The 14,535-nt window shown below is 47.4% G+C and overlaps 1 protein-coding gene across 1 annotated transcript in view; it reads right to left on the bottom strand.

Moving 5' to 3' along the window:
- Positions 1 to 13,925, bottom strand: part of COL6A3 (collagen type VI alpha 3 chain) — a 64,525-nt gene extending 50,600 nt beyond the window's left edge. Inside the window, exons 1-3 of the mRNA XM_069860641.1 lie at positions 13,652 to 13,925; positions 4,467 to 4,615; positions 2,916 to 3,533 (exon numbers count right to left, since the gene is read on the bottom strand). Coding sequence (XP_069716742.1) covers positions 2,916 to 3,533; positions 4,467 to 4,554 — 706 coding nt within the window. The 5' untranslated portion in view covers positions 4,555 to 4,615; positions 13,652 to 13,925. The remainder of the gene's footprint in view (positions 1 to 2,915; positions 3,534 to 4,466; positions 4,616 to 13,651) is intronic.
- Between the last annotated feature and the right edge of the window lie 610 nt (positions 13,926 to 14,535).

Genomic DNA, 14,535 nt, shown 5'->3' with positions numbered 1-14,535 from the left:
AATATACACACGCTATACAAAAGTTTTATATGACGTTAACAACATTGTTAGGGGAAGCGTTTTTGCTGTCAGACTTACCAAGGCAGACCCAAAATTCCCTGGTGTCTGCTCTTACTCCTTTTGCTCAATCAATTTTACCATCAATATCACCAAGAGCTCTATGCATGCAAAAAGGGGAGAGGGAGGGAGAAGACCCCAAAGCATGCTCAGGTGTTTCCATGCTATTACTCTCAAATCTTGTCAAGATATCAAATTTCAGACTATTTGCAAATGAATGACAGGTGACATTTGGAAGTGCCACTCAGCTCTCAACTTTTGAAAGCCAAAGGTGAAACCAGTAGCAAAATTGGCACTCACTTTAGCAAGGCCAGTGATAAACTTGCAGTCTTTGCTATTAACTGGTGGTGTCAATCTTGGTTTTTCTTCCTGTTTAGCTGGTTTTCTAGTAAATGTTTTCATACAGCACTATGCCACTGGGAGATTCAAAGAATGCTGCAATTCCAGTGACAAAGGAGAAGGTCTTCAGGGCATCAACACTTCCCTGGGCCAACTCAATACCCAGTGTTGTCTTGGGGAACACAGAATCATAGAAGACCTCAAGTTGGAAGGGAATCATAAGGATCATCAAGTCCAACTCATCAACATGGATCAGAATTGCAAAGGACTCCAGGATTTATTTTTCCATCATTGAGTTGAAATTCAGAGGTGCTTAGGGTTGCCTTTACTGTGCCATTCTCAGTTGGGATGTTCACGTTCTACTCTATCATATATATGAAAGGGAAATCTCAAAGCACGGTACCCGGAGCTGCTTTAGATACCCTGGACATATTTTTGAGGAACAAGATTTCAGACACCAATGAGAGTCAACACAGGTCACTCCCACAGGAGAGACAATAGGTATGAACAGATGCGTTGGATAATATGTCATCACTGGAAAAAAAACCTTGTACTTCAGTGCACATTTATGGAACAAGCTGGTGCTGGAGAACAAATAAAAGCGTGGTTGTTACACAACTAAGCAAGGAGGGTCAGATGAGACAAAGACAGCTAAGATTTAATGAATACATCAGGGCAAACTTGGGGCTGACTTTCATACTTTACGCTAGCCAGCTCTGGGGACTGCCACAGACCAGCAGCTTTGGTTCTCTGTCCTGAAAGGACTACAGGACCAGAGGTTTTTACATTTCCAGTTCACATTAGGACTCATTTCTAGCATAATACCCATGGCATTTTAATGCTACATGGAGTTATCAGCTGAATAAATGACTTCTTAAACTCTTATGCAAACACTCGTACCATGCTTTGCACGTTCTTGCCATCCAAGTAGCATCTTTTCCCATTTTTAATGATACTCCATAGATTGCCCATGCAAGTCACACAGGGGCAAAACTACAACAGCATCGTTAGCTTGAATTTGTGTTATAGGGAGGGAAGGAAATGTTTGAAAAAACATATCTTTGAGTAGAAACAAACTTGGAAATGCATGATATACATGAAGAAGGAATTTGTCTTTAAAGCTTTTAAAGTAATGTTCATGAGGCCAGATATCTATGCCTTATGGGATTACCTGCTGATGTGCCCCAGATGAGGGCACATCCTTAAAGATCAATTCTTCTACTGATTTCAACAGGGAAGCACTGGGGTCCTTCATGGCGAAGACACCAAACAGTGCCGACAGCAGGATGGGTATAACATTCATTCTCCTCAAACACCATCATAATTAAATTACAAGTGGTGAACCTTATCTCATCTTTCTGGGGCAGCTGCTATTCTTCCCTGTGGCTGGATATTTGCCCTGCCAAGCACTTTGCACAACAAAAACACACGTGAGCACAGCCTTTTGGTGTTGCTCGGTGTCATGCAGTGATGGAGAGCACTCAGTGGGGCTGGCGTGAGGGTTAATCAGGCAAGACAACACAGGGGGATTAATGTTACGCTGCCTCATTACGCTGCTGTTGCCTTACATCACCCCACAAGCTATTGACCTTCAGATGGAGTCTCAGGAATAAAAAGAAAGGTTTGATCTCTGGGACTTCTGTTTTGAAACACAACAAAGCTGCTCAGAAGGCCCTTTGCATGCTGAAATTGCATAAACAGGGAAGGGACAGAGGAAGACTGGCTTCTTTCCCCCCTCCAGGCAAGTTGACCTCCTGGCTTGCAGTCAGAGCAGATCAGTTGAAGTCAACATGGTTTGTAGAGAGGTTTTGCCTTACAGAAAGGGCCAGCATTCTCTGCAGGTGAATTGGGAGGTGGAAGCCCTCAGCTTGTAAAGAAGGCATTTGAGTGACATTGCAAAAGGGACTCTCCAGCCACACACCTTCTCCAAGTGGATAAGGAGAGAGGCTAAGGGCCAGCTCAGGGAAAGGGTTTCAGGGGAGAAGTTCTCCACCCAACTGCTTTCGCCATCTTTCTCCAAGAACGTGGCTGTCTGGAGTAGCACGTTGCCTGTATCCCCTGCTAGCTGCAAGGGAACATCCTGCGTCGTTTCCCTACAGCCAGCAGCTACCCCCTCAGTCTCAGGAAGGTTTTCAGTCAGGGCCTCAAAGAGTCACCATCACAGCTGGTGTGTTCATCCTCTATTTCCCTGCCTTAGGAGTGGGCAGGATGGGGTAATTTAATAACTCCACAGAGCTCCCTATGTTTGCATTTCCGTGTCATAGGAGCACTGGGATAGCCACAACGGGCTGCTGCCCATCCAAGTGCTCCTGCTCTGCTTGGTAGCAGCTCTGGCAGGGATGTCAGCTCATTCTGCAAACAACGGCACATTTTATATCCACAAACACAGGGCCACATGCCTCAAACCTTTGTTTTTAAACCTCTGAACGTCCATCTCAGTCTTGCCCCTACAAAGGCTTCAAAGAGCACAACACCAGCAGATACCACGCTGATGGGAGCCACCAGCAATCAGCCATTACCTGTGATGTCTTTAACCAGTCCTGTGGCCCCAGCCTTTTCTGGAGTCATGGATGAATGGACGCTCGCCACTAAGTCTCCAACTATGCCATGGAGAGCAGTAAAATTCTCTAGGTTGAAAAGGTGCGTATCGAAGGGTTCGCTCGCTATTTCCTTTAACTCCCCTTCCACTGCATCCTGCACGCCGACCGCAAACATGTTTACACGGGCTGATTTAAGGACAGATGATGGCAGAGCCACATCATCCTGGGATCGTCCATCCGTTAACACTATAATAACTTGGGGGACGCCTTCACTGGCTCTGCTTCCAGCAGCTTCAGTGAGATGGTTCTCGATTAGGTACTCTAATCCTTTTCCAGTCTTGGTGTCTCCCCCCACGTAAGACATGTTGGCAATATGGGACAGGACGTCTCGGGTAGAGGGGTAGGTATTTAACTGGAACTCTGTGCGGGGGTTTCCGCTGAACTGGACCAAGGCAAAGCGAAAATCATTTCCTCCCACATCTAAAGCTTTTACAACATCATACAGAAACTCTCGAACGAGTTGGAAATGTTCCTTCCCAATTTTCCAAGAGGAATCCACTAGAAATATTATATCAGCCACGGCAACGGTTTTGACAGCTTTAAAAAAACAGATGCAGGTTTAGGATTTTTCTATCGGTCAGCACAAGCATGCCTCCACCTCCTCCTCCTCACCCAAGCAATCAACAGCCTCTTTCGCATGGTGGAAGTGAAGCTTAGCTTCCCCTTATCACACACGGCAAAACAAGAAGCGCTAGATTAAAAACAGACAGCCTTCAGTGCCCTGACACTGCAGACCCTGAGGAACAGGAGGGGACAGCATGCGACCTATCCTTCTCGAGGAGGAGGAGGCGAGATGCTCCTGCCCTCCTATACCCCCGCTGCACAGGTCTGGGCACCAGCCCCGAGCCAGATAAAGATGCCCAAGAGCTTCACATGTGAATTTAGGCTTGTTTGGCTTCTAGCTGCCAATGGTCTCCTGCATGTTTTTTGTTGGCTCAGGGCTTGGCTGCCCCCTCAGAGGTGCTTCAGGAAGAAAGGGCTGCTCAGTTTAAGCACCCGGGGTGCAGGCACGAGTTTTCCACATTTCTCATGCTGTGAACACCCCGCTTCGTGACACCAGCTCTGGTCCCAAAGGCACCAGAGTCTCCTCTTAAAAAACAGAGCAAACAGCCTCTCTGCAAGTTGGTGGCAATGCTCTTCTCACTGTAAAAAAAAAAAGCCTTCCTACACATGCAAGGAGGACAAAACAGCTCTGCCCAGGAGAAAACCCCCTCAGGGCCACCCTGGTTGCATGTGCCACATGCCCATCCTCTGCAGAGCATCCTCAAAGCCGTGTCACTGACCCATGACGTGCTCAGAAAGACATTGTGTGTGCTGGGTCTGGGTCCAAAAGGACCCTTAGCCAAGTGGGAGCTGAGGAGCAAAAGGTAAACCACAACATATCATTGACATGCATGATAAAAATCAAATGGTGTGAACTAGCAGCACGTTTTCAAGCGAGCGAAGTCAGATGAAACCGTCCAGTCTTACCTCCTTGCTGCTGGGCACGAACCGAACAAAAGCCTGAGAGTAGAAAGCAAAATATTGCCACAAAGGGCAAATGTCGATGTTTCCTCATTTTGGTCTTTTATTGTTGTTTTCCTTTTGCCCTTTTTGTTTTAAAGCACCCAATGTGAGACCTGAGGAAGAAAAACAGGGAGAGTAAGAAACGGTGGCAGCGCTGGCCAGGCATACATGAGGCATGAGATAGAGAAGCCAAACCACGTGGGTTTGCAAAGCTTTCGTGGCACATTGGCAGGAAAAATAATATTTTAATGCAATATTTTAATCTTTAGCAAGAGTTTCTTTAGAAGAGGAATCACCACTCACATAACTGACATTTAATCACCCCTGTGGACTTAGGTGGCTTTCTTCTTGCCTGTGCTGTCCCAGGTAGTATCTAACACATAGAAAAATGGTCAGCCTAGGTTTCTACCACCAACCCTCAAAATATATGATGGCCTTTCACCTGTCCTCTTCATCCATGGAAGACCAGGTGAGAAATCTCAGCCAACCTGTTCCCACATGCTGTTCTCCTTTCTTATTTTAGTTTTACAAATACCATAAAGTAATTACCCTGGACATATCTCTGCCTCAGCTCACCTTCTCAGCTCTCCCAAACACACAGAATGGAAATTTAATTACTCTAGCCCCAAGACAGCCACATGATCTGGCTGTACAGCAAAAAGCCCTTGGACTGCCTCAGGCTGCAGCCCCAGCCGTAGAATAGACTGTGCCAGCTGATCACATTTTGGAAAGGCACCAAGAATAATATTTTAGGCGCTGGAGCCAAAAATATAACTTATGAAACTTGCTTATCTGTGATCTACCTGGCAAGCCTTCTGAAACAACGTCTCCTTCAGGAAAGCTGTATATAGCACATAGTATTAATTAAGACATGACAGGTATTCTCTGTTACTGGCAGCTCCTCAATTTATAAAAGGCTGTTTCTGCAGCCCGGAGATATCCCTGTCATTCACAAAAAGACTGTAAAATCATCTTTGTTAGCTGGCACCCATCCATCCCCTCGGCTATCAGAGTCCAAGCCAAACTTCCCAGCACCTCCAGTGGGAGCAAACCTGCTCGGCTGGACCGTGTCACTGATGTAAATCTTGCTTCTAGAAAACCTAATTTCAACCACACATAGGGAGGGGAAAGCTGGGCTCAGCTCCCCCACGACTTCAGGATCATCCCCTCTGCACAGAAATACAGATGTAAATCCCAGAGCTGAGGTTTGCAAAAAACACTGAGCTTTTGATAACCACCCATTCCACCCCAGCAGAGCATCACCCCTCTGGGCAGAAGAGGTTTATGGAAGAGTTGCACGTTTTTTGAGATGGTCTTGCCTTGCAGCATATGTTGGGAGTAAAAATGCTGCTAGCAATGAATGAAAAACGTGAAATAAAATGCATGTTACAGAAAAACATCCCGTTAAAATAATGCACACTGTAAATTTGCTAGTATTTCTTTTCTTAAAGACAGGAAGTTATGTTATCATCCTGTTTATTGGCTGCTGGCATCCTATCCCTCTGCAGTCACACCAGCTGGGGGTGAACAGAGCATCAAGATAAACCAGTGAAAATTAATGTCTTTCCAGTAAATAAATGACAGGAGCAAAGCAAACATTTGGAGTTTTTTGGTTTTAATGTTCCACAGCTGCAGAGAGCCTTACAGGGCTGCTTCCAGCCATGAAACACAGCAAAAGGGAAAAGTAAATTTACAAATTCTCCCTGGCTTGCGACAACCCCCATGATCTTCTTGCAGTGGTGGGATACTGGGCTTTACATTGAATGAGATTTCCAAACTCAATAGTGGGTCAGCACCTACAATTTTAGGGCTGCTTCGGCTTGAAACCCCTCGAAAAAAACTGATTTGTTCAGGTTCCATCCCGAGACAGAGGTGGGGTTCAGGGTTAAGAGACCTCTGTTAGGTCCCTTTGGATCATGGTTCAGTCCTGGAGCCCTGGGGCAGAGAAACCACCAGCTGTATTTTATGTACCTTCACCCTAGCAAACCCAAAATGCTCAAAGTTATGAGTCAGCTCTTGGGAGACCATGAGATAAACCTGGATATCATGGTGTATTAAAACAACACTCACTCTTAGCTTTGGGTTTTTTGCCCTGACCAACTGGGAAATATAACATCTTTTTCAAGCAATAATATGTTGCCTGTTCTTTTTAGTCATCTTATTTTCGATTTTAGCTTTTTAGAGGCCTCTGGATTTATTTCCAGCTTTCTCTGGGACCTCTATTGTGATATTTTTGGTTACATGAAATCAGGGGACATTATTCATCAATGAGAGATGAGTTTTAGCATCATGCTTCCCCAAAACCACCCTAAAATCACAGGAGATGAGGTTAGTTAGTAGAGAAAAAGAAGCAGTAAACTCTTACAGAAAAAAAAAAAGGTTTTTTGGCACCAATTGACAATTAGTGGAGAAGAGGGACCTTGAAGCACAGGTGTCCCTTATATCCTCCCCTCCACAGTACCTTTCCTAGTAAAGGAAGAGGTGCTTGCAGAAAGGGTGGGTGAAGAGATGATCTTCTTTTTGAGGATGGCCCTCAAGAAGACAAAGGAAGGACAGCAGCTTTTATTTCCCAGAGGTAATGTGCTTCTTGGGAGGGTTGAACTGAAACTCTGCTCAGAGCTGGTTTGACTGAACTAACAGTAAGCGTCTGGTTTGGTGAGAAACAAAAAAAGTGGGTTTAAGATGGTAAATTGTGTGATTTTTGTTGTTTGGTGGTAAGTCCTGCTTGTTTTGCCTTAGTAAGGCACAAATGCATTCTTGCTTTCCTCAGTGTGTTCTTGCTTTGTGTCCTGAGTTACTGCTGGTCACAAAAGCCAGAGTTGACACCAGCGTGCAGGGAGTGGAGGATAAAATCATGGATGTGAACTTGTGCTCAATCACTTTAATTCCTTACTGTATTTCAGTTTAATTCTTGATGATGTTGTTTATCAGTCTTCTAACTTTGTTCTCCTCTATTGTTGTTATTTTTAATAATGTATTGGTATAGAATCTCAGGAAGGTTTGGGTGGGAAGGGACATTAAAGCCCATCCAGTCCCACCCCTGCCATGGGCAGGGACACTTCCCACTGGATCGGGGGCTCCCAGCCCTATCCAACCTGGCCTTGAACCCCTCCAGGGATGGGGCAGCCAGAGCTTCTTTAGGCAACCTGAGCCTCCCCACCTTTATTTTCAACATGGCAATTTCATTCTGGACTCTTTTCTTAAAGAAGTTCCTTGCAATCCTGGAGGGTGAAAGCTCTGGTGGAGATTTTGCTATAACCACTGCAAGCTGGGAAAAAAAAAAAATGCTGGAAAACCTGACTCCTGAGTGCTTTTCGTGAAGGAAAGCATTTTCCTGAACTGTTAAAAACTGGCACCAAAACCTGGGGAAACCTGAGCCCCTTAATTCACGTGCTAAAAGATAACTCATGTAGTCTTCAATAATCTGAAGGGTTTATGTCTGTCTAGAGCTTATATAGTGTTTGCTGACCCCTTAATGTTACAGTATGTTCCCTATTTCATCAGAAGATATGCATCTGTTGCTAATAAAGCTTTCAAAAGGCAATCATTCCTACCACTAACACAATGAAGTGATTTCCTTAAATATTTTTCCCAGCAGCCTTTTTTTGCTTATTGCATGCTTCTCTGTGCACAAAATCTGACATTTTACATCCTTTTTTTTGTTTGTTTTAAATTTGAGTAGACGTTTCGTATTCACTTTCTAAGCAATCATTCATTTGCGTGTGTCGTGTCACTAGAGTGTAGTTAAAGCAGGATCTATAAAAGTGCAAAGCAGATGAGCAGAGTTGAAAAAGCAACATGTAAAAGAAGGGGAAAAAAAGTACTACAGATATTGCATATCACTTTGATTCATTATATGTGCCTCTCAGCTGGGTTGCTTGGTTTTGAGAGGTGGGGGAAGTTTCTATGGCTTTGATGTGAATAGAGATGTGATGTGTGTCATGCATAGACACGGATGGGCACTGCAGCAGGCAATTAATGTTGTTGCAAAGTAAATCTTAAATCTGAACTCCCAGCTGGGCAGTGCCTCAGGCACTGATGTTATATCTCTGTCTCTGGCCTGTAGAAGAAAGCAGTCAGATAGAGCAAATCCAGCGGAGGGGTTTTCTGTACTGGCATTTTGTAGTTGCCTTGATGCTTTTCTTCAAGTGTTTGATAGAAATGGTTGGACTCGATGATCCCGTGGGTCTCTTCCAACCTGATGATTCTAAGGCTAAAGGGCTGAGCTGGTCAGAACTGACTCTAGGTGAGATTATCGGGAAATCTGAAACTAGTAATTTACTTGTCAAGTCTGTTCTCACCAGCTCTCTCTCTCCATGGCAGAGTTGGTGTGGGAATGCGAGCAGCATTTAGGAAAGGACTGAGCACTCCAAGTAACTGTGGCAGGCAGAGTCATGACTTGCGTGTTCTTCCTGAGCACAAACAGCCTGGGTTTGGGTTTGGGCTTGGCCTTGGGAGCCTGTGCAGCTTTGCGAGCTGGCACAGCGAGAGACCTTTAGGATGTCTCACTGCCCTCAACCAAAGTATGGGTTGTCCAATTTTCCTGCCCGGTCCCAGGGGCATCCCTCAGAAATAGCTTGAATAGAAGCTTGCAATGCAGTTGTGGACCTAAATTCCCTTTGTATGTGGGGTGGATCATCTCATACTGGGAGAAAGACGTGGATTTGCACCTACAGCCCAAGAGCTTCCCTGCAAGGGGATCAGGCAGGACTCGGAGGGAGGGCAAAGCATTGTCCTGCAGATGGTGTGGGACGTAAATGGTGTGAAATCCAGCTGGAGGCCAGTGACAAGTGGGGTTCCCCAGGGCTCGGTGCTGGGTCCAGTCCTGTTCAATGTCTTCATCAATGATCTGGATGAAGGCATCGAGTGCACCCTTAGCAAGTTTGCGGACGACACTAAGCTGGGTGGAAGTGTCGATCTGCTGGAGGGTCGGGAGGCTCTGCAAAGGGATCTGGACAGGCTGGACCGCTGGGCTGAGTCAAATGGCATGAGGTTTAACAAGGCCAAATGCCGGGTCCTGCACTTGGGGCACAACAACCCTGTGCAGTGCTACAGACTGGGAGAAGTCTGTCTAGAAAGCTGCCTGGAGGAGAGGGACCTGGGGGTGTTGGTTGACAACCGACTGAATATGAGCCAGCAGTGGCCCAGGTGGCCAAGAAGGCCAATGGCATCTTGGCTTGTATCAGAAACGGCGTGACCAGCAGGTCCAGGGAGGTTATCCTCCCTCTGTACTCGGCACTGGTGAGACCGCTCCTCGAATCCTGTGTTCAGTTCTGGGCCCCTCACCACAAGAAGGATGTTGAGGCTCTGGAGCGAGTCCAGAGAAGAGCAACGAAGCTGGTGAAGGGCCTGGAGAACAGGCCTTATGAGGAGCGGCTGAGAGAGCTGGGGGTGTTTAGCCTGGAGAAGAGGAGGCTGAGGGGAGACCTCATTGCTCTCTACAACTACCTGAAAGGACGTTGTAGAGAGGAGGGTGCTGGCCTCTTCTCCCAAGTGACAGGGGACAGGACAAGAGGGAATGGCCTCAAGCTCTGCCAGGGGAGGTTTAGGCTAGACGTTAGGAAAAAATTCTTTACAGAAAGGGTCATTGGGCACTGGAACAGGCTGCCGAGGGAGGTGGTTGAGTCACCTTCCCTGGAGGCGTTTAAGGCACAGGTGGATGAGGTGCTGAGGGACATGGTTTAGTGTTTGATGGGAACGGTTGGACTCGATGATCCGGTGGGTCTCTTCCAACCTGGTTGTTCTGTGTGTGATTCTGTGTGTGAGTGTCCTTAGAGCCTCGTAAAAGTCTGCTCCATGGGGATGTCAGACTCAAAACCAAGGGGCCCCAGCCTTCATCTCTTTGCTTTGTGGGGATCTCCCTGTACCGTACCATCACCCTGTTTCCCAACCAAATTGCTCAGCCTGAAATCCCATGGACTTGGCTGTTCTCTGCTATATTCTTGTCCTTGTGAGGCAGCAGTGAAGCCACAAGGCTGCTGTAAGCCTTGTCAGTGGCTTGGAAGTGGATACTGGCCACCTAGAATAACTATTTGCAGCCCCAGTAGGGGGCTGTACATACACTTGTGGCTGTAGAGGAAGCAAGGAGAAGAAAGAGCTCCTGAAATTCTGATGTAAAGCCATGATAGCACAGATTGCCCTCTGGAGGCGATTCATGCTCCTCTCTCTCAGCTGGATGAATCCCCCTTAAACGCATCTACTCAGTTAAGAGCTCTGAGCTGGGGAAAACCTTAGCCAAAAGCCTCTCCTGGCGGTGATTTGAGCAACTAGAAGGTTCAACACCATGATATTTCCGTGTGAAATAGCTCAGTCAACCTTGAAAAGAGAGGTGAGCATCCTAAGCCTCTAACCTGTCCACCTCTTCATCGTACGGCACCAAATATCACCTGGCCACAAAGCCTAAAGTAGAGAAGGGCTGTTTCTAGATACTTGGATGAGTTGTATGGGACAGATTTTGAATTCATCCACAGCTCCAGGGAACTGAGTGGAGCCACTTCAATTTGCACCAGCTCTCCAGAAGGGTTTGCATTAACCGTTTCCTTTCTGGGACTGATGGCACTGGGAAGGGGATGGTTGTTGGGTTGAGGGCTACTGCTGAAAACCTTTCTTCCTACAAAAGGAGACCTGAGCATTAGAAGCAAACAAGCCTAAAAGAGTGGAAAATCTTCCTGGTTTTGCAAACCACTTAAGTTCCAATTTTGAAAGCCATCATTCAGCAAAGTGACTGAGTTAGATTGCATTTATAGCCTACGTGGGCAAGTTCCCTGGTTGCTAGCATTTAATGAATCACATATTCATTTCTGTTCTTATAAGCAAGCTGTTGGCTTAAAATCTGGTTGTTTTCCTCATGTGAAGACCGAGACTAAAATAGAGTGGTTAATAAGAGGAAAGGGAGTATTTGCTAAAAAAGGGGAACTCCCTCAGAGATCAATGACTCTTTATGTAAAGTAACCTAAGCCTCTCCACCCAAACAAATCTGCTCCTTAATGTGGAACGCAGATCACTTAAAAAAGGTGGAAAAAGTGATGGACATGAAGAGTGGTGAGGTTGGCAATGATTCACAGTGGAGAGCAGGCATGCAATGCAACCCCCAGCCAGCCCCGCTGCTGCGCACGCCCTGCACGGGGGCAGGTTTGTCCCTTTCATAGAATCATAGAATCACCAGGTTGGAAAAGATCCACTGGATCATCGAGTCCAACCATTCCTATCAAACACTAACCCATGCCCCTCAGCACCTTGTCCACCCGTCCCTTAAACACCTCCAGGGAAGGTGACTCAATGCATCCAGGCTGAGAGGATGCAGTCCAAGGCTGGCAAGACTGTGCAGTTACCAGAGTTTGCACTGCTGGAAGGAATAGGATGTTCCCAGACATGCACGTAGCTGAAGTCAGGAGGGGAAGAACATTTTTCTCCTTGACATATGGGAATACAGTGGGGGCTGGCTTAGCTCACCCTGAAATCGGGGAAAGCCAACGCATTTGAATGGAAAATTGTAAAGGGGCTTGAAAAAACTAGAAAGGGAATTGGGGACATGGCTGGAAAATGGAATGAGAATGAATGAATGACAATGTATCATCATCAGCAAGCGTGCAGCCCTCTGCTCCTTATTCAAACACCAGCAGAGTCCTAGTCGTGGTCAACCTCTCTGCAAAGACCATGGTGAAATGAGAGTGTAAGTTTGGGGAGGGAAAGCCTGTTTCCCTGGGTTCTGGTACTGGTGAGTCAAGGGATGGCGCTGGGAAGAGTAGAGTTGGGTGCCTGCTTTGCCACTGCATTCCTACATCATCCTGGAGTCCTCCAGCTCTCTGTGGCAGCCTCCAGCCTCTCTGGCTTCCACAAAGCTCCTAAACTGGCTAGTTGTGTCCCAGAAACAGCACAGTAATTATCCAACCATAAATATTGATTTCTTTTTTTTTTTTTCTTATTGCTAAACCAGTAAGTAATGGGGTAAAGCCAGAAGTTTGAGAAATGCAATGTTCCTCCCCTGAGAGCACAAATGAATCATCGCAGCAACCAGAAATGAGCTGAGAGTTTCCCATTGCGCCCTCTGGAACCAGAGTGGCTTTGGCCACCTCCGCTCCAGCCGGTTTTGGCCCCTGTGCCTGGAAACCAGCTTGGCTGCAACTGTTTCTCACCCTGGGCTCTGGCTGGGAAGGGAAGGGCTTTTCTGAGCCCAGAAGGATGGTGGTGGGGTGTCTCCAGGATTAGTCATAGCCGCCCCCTTGGCAAGAGCATTGTTGTATGGAAAAGCCCTGGGGAGCTGAGGGCAACTCAGGCTACAGGGTGAAGGGGCTGGGAGAAGGGATGGAGGCTGTGGAGAGGGGAGGTGTCTCCATTGAAGGCTGGAGAGTCCCTCGGGAAAAATATCTGCTGCGTGGCCAGTTTGCCTCTCGTGGATGGCCGTTACAGGATAAGGACTGGTCCCTGAAGCTGGAGCAGCAGGGACATTCTCAGCAGCAGGACCTGCATGGTGTGGACAGGCTGACGAGCATCTCTGGCCAGTTCATCTTATCTCACCTTGAGGCAGGAGTGGTGAGGGCTGCTACCAACCAACCCCCAGCCCTGGGTACGCAACTTGGGAGTAGGAAAGGGGCAGTGGGATACCCCTGCAGCTGGACTCCTTGCAGGGTCCCATTTATACGCCTACCTCCTTGTGCCCAAGCAGCTCCTCAAACCGCTCCATGCCCTCATTAGGGTGCAATCAATATCCCACGGCTTCCCAGGACATCCCACTCCCATCCCATCAACAATATCCCACTGCTTCCCAGGACATCCCGCTCCCATCCCATCAAGCTGCTGCTGCAGGGATTTCAAGGCATCAAAGGCAAACGCTATCCTGCAGCAGCAGCAGAATTACATTCACTCAAAAGCACCCAGCAGAGTTAATTCCCCTGCACTGGTGGGGCCAGGAGTGTCTCCATGCACCTGCGGAGGCTCCCGGTGTAAGCAAGCCAGTTGCATTACCCTGCTTTTCCAAGCACAACGTCAGTCTGAGGGTAGCTTTCCTCTGAAGGCACCACTCTGTGCAAGGGATGGATTTTGTCCAAAACCCCTTGAGAACTCCAAAAGGTTAACGCCCCGCCAAGCAGGGAAAGTGCAGCAGCTGCGGAGACCAAGCAAAGGATTCCTGCACAGTAAGCAACACTTACCCCTGAGTGAAATCCCGAAAAAAGTTGCTTGTTCCAGGTTTTTCCGCTTCGAAGTGCCTCTCACCCTTGCTTCATGGTGTGCCGGCACTTCTCAGCCTTCCCAATCCCTGCTCGCCTTGCTCAGTGAGGTGCAAGCACCAGCAGGGTGAGGGAAAGAGGGGTTCGATGGTCCCCGTGAGACGGCTGCTGTGGGTCTGAGCGAGGCTGGAGGAGGTGGCTGGCGCAGGAGTGCTGGGGGGCCGGGCGATCCGGCGTCGCAAATGGGATCCAGATGCTTGGTGTTGGCTTTCCCCGGGGCTGAGGTCAGATCTGCTCATCACATGTGGTCCCCTCCACCCCTGGGGATGCCTCTGTGCTGTGTGGTTTCCTCTTCCCGCGCTGGCCCTGCTGTCTCCAAAAGGCTTCTCCCTGTTATCAGTGAGAAATTGTGTATATATATACAAAAAAAGAGAAAAGCTCTGCAAAGTCCAGCTGATTGAATTTTGCCTTCTAGTCTGGAAGGGCTGGACTTGGATGTTTGCAAGAGTCGGGATGCGCCAAGGACCGTACCAACTTACTGAGGGCTCTGGCAAAGTGCTGTTTGAAGATGCTCGAGGCTAAGAATGCTCAGTCTCTCCCCCTGCAAAGTTATGAAGTTATGAGCAGCAGTGCAGGGAGAGAGAGAGTCGTGCAGTGCAGTTTCCTATTTACATGTCGAGGGGTTTTTTTTTACCTGTCCAGATGGGGAGGAAGAAGTGGGAGTACTGTGTTATAGCATAACTTACGCTAAGGGGTGACTTTTATTTACAAGGATAAATATTTTAAGGTGTATATAGCTTGGTGGAAAGTTTCAAGTAAAAGTTTGAAAGCTCTTAACTGGTGATTTATTTCTTTTTAAATTTATG

Source organism: Phaenicophaeus curvirostris, chromosome 7 (genome assembly GCF_032191515.1).
Source record: "Phaenicophaeus curvirostris isolate KB17595 chromosome 7, BPBGC_Pcur_1.0, whole genome shotgun sequence".
NCBI lineage: Eukaryota > Metazoa > Chordata > Aves > Cuculiformes > Cuculidae > Phaenicophaeus > Phaenicophaeus curvirostris.
The sequence above is the reverse complement of the archived record's forward strand: the minus strand, read 5'-3'. Positions and strand labels throughout refer to the sequence as shown.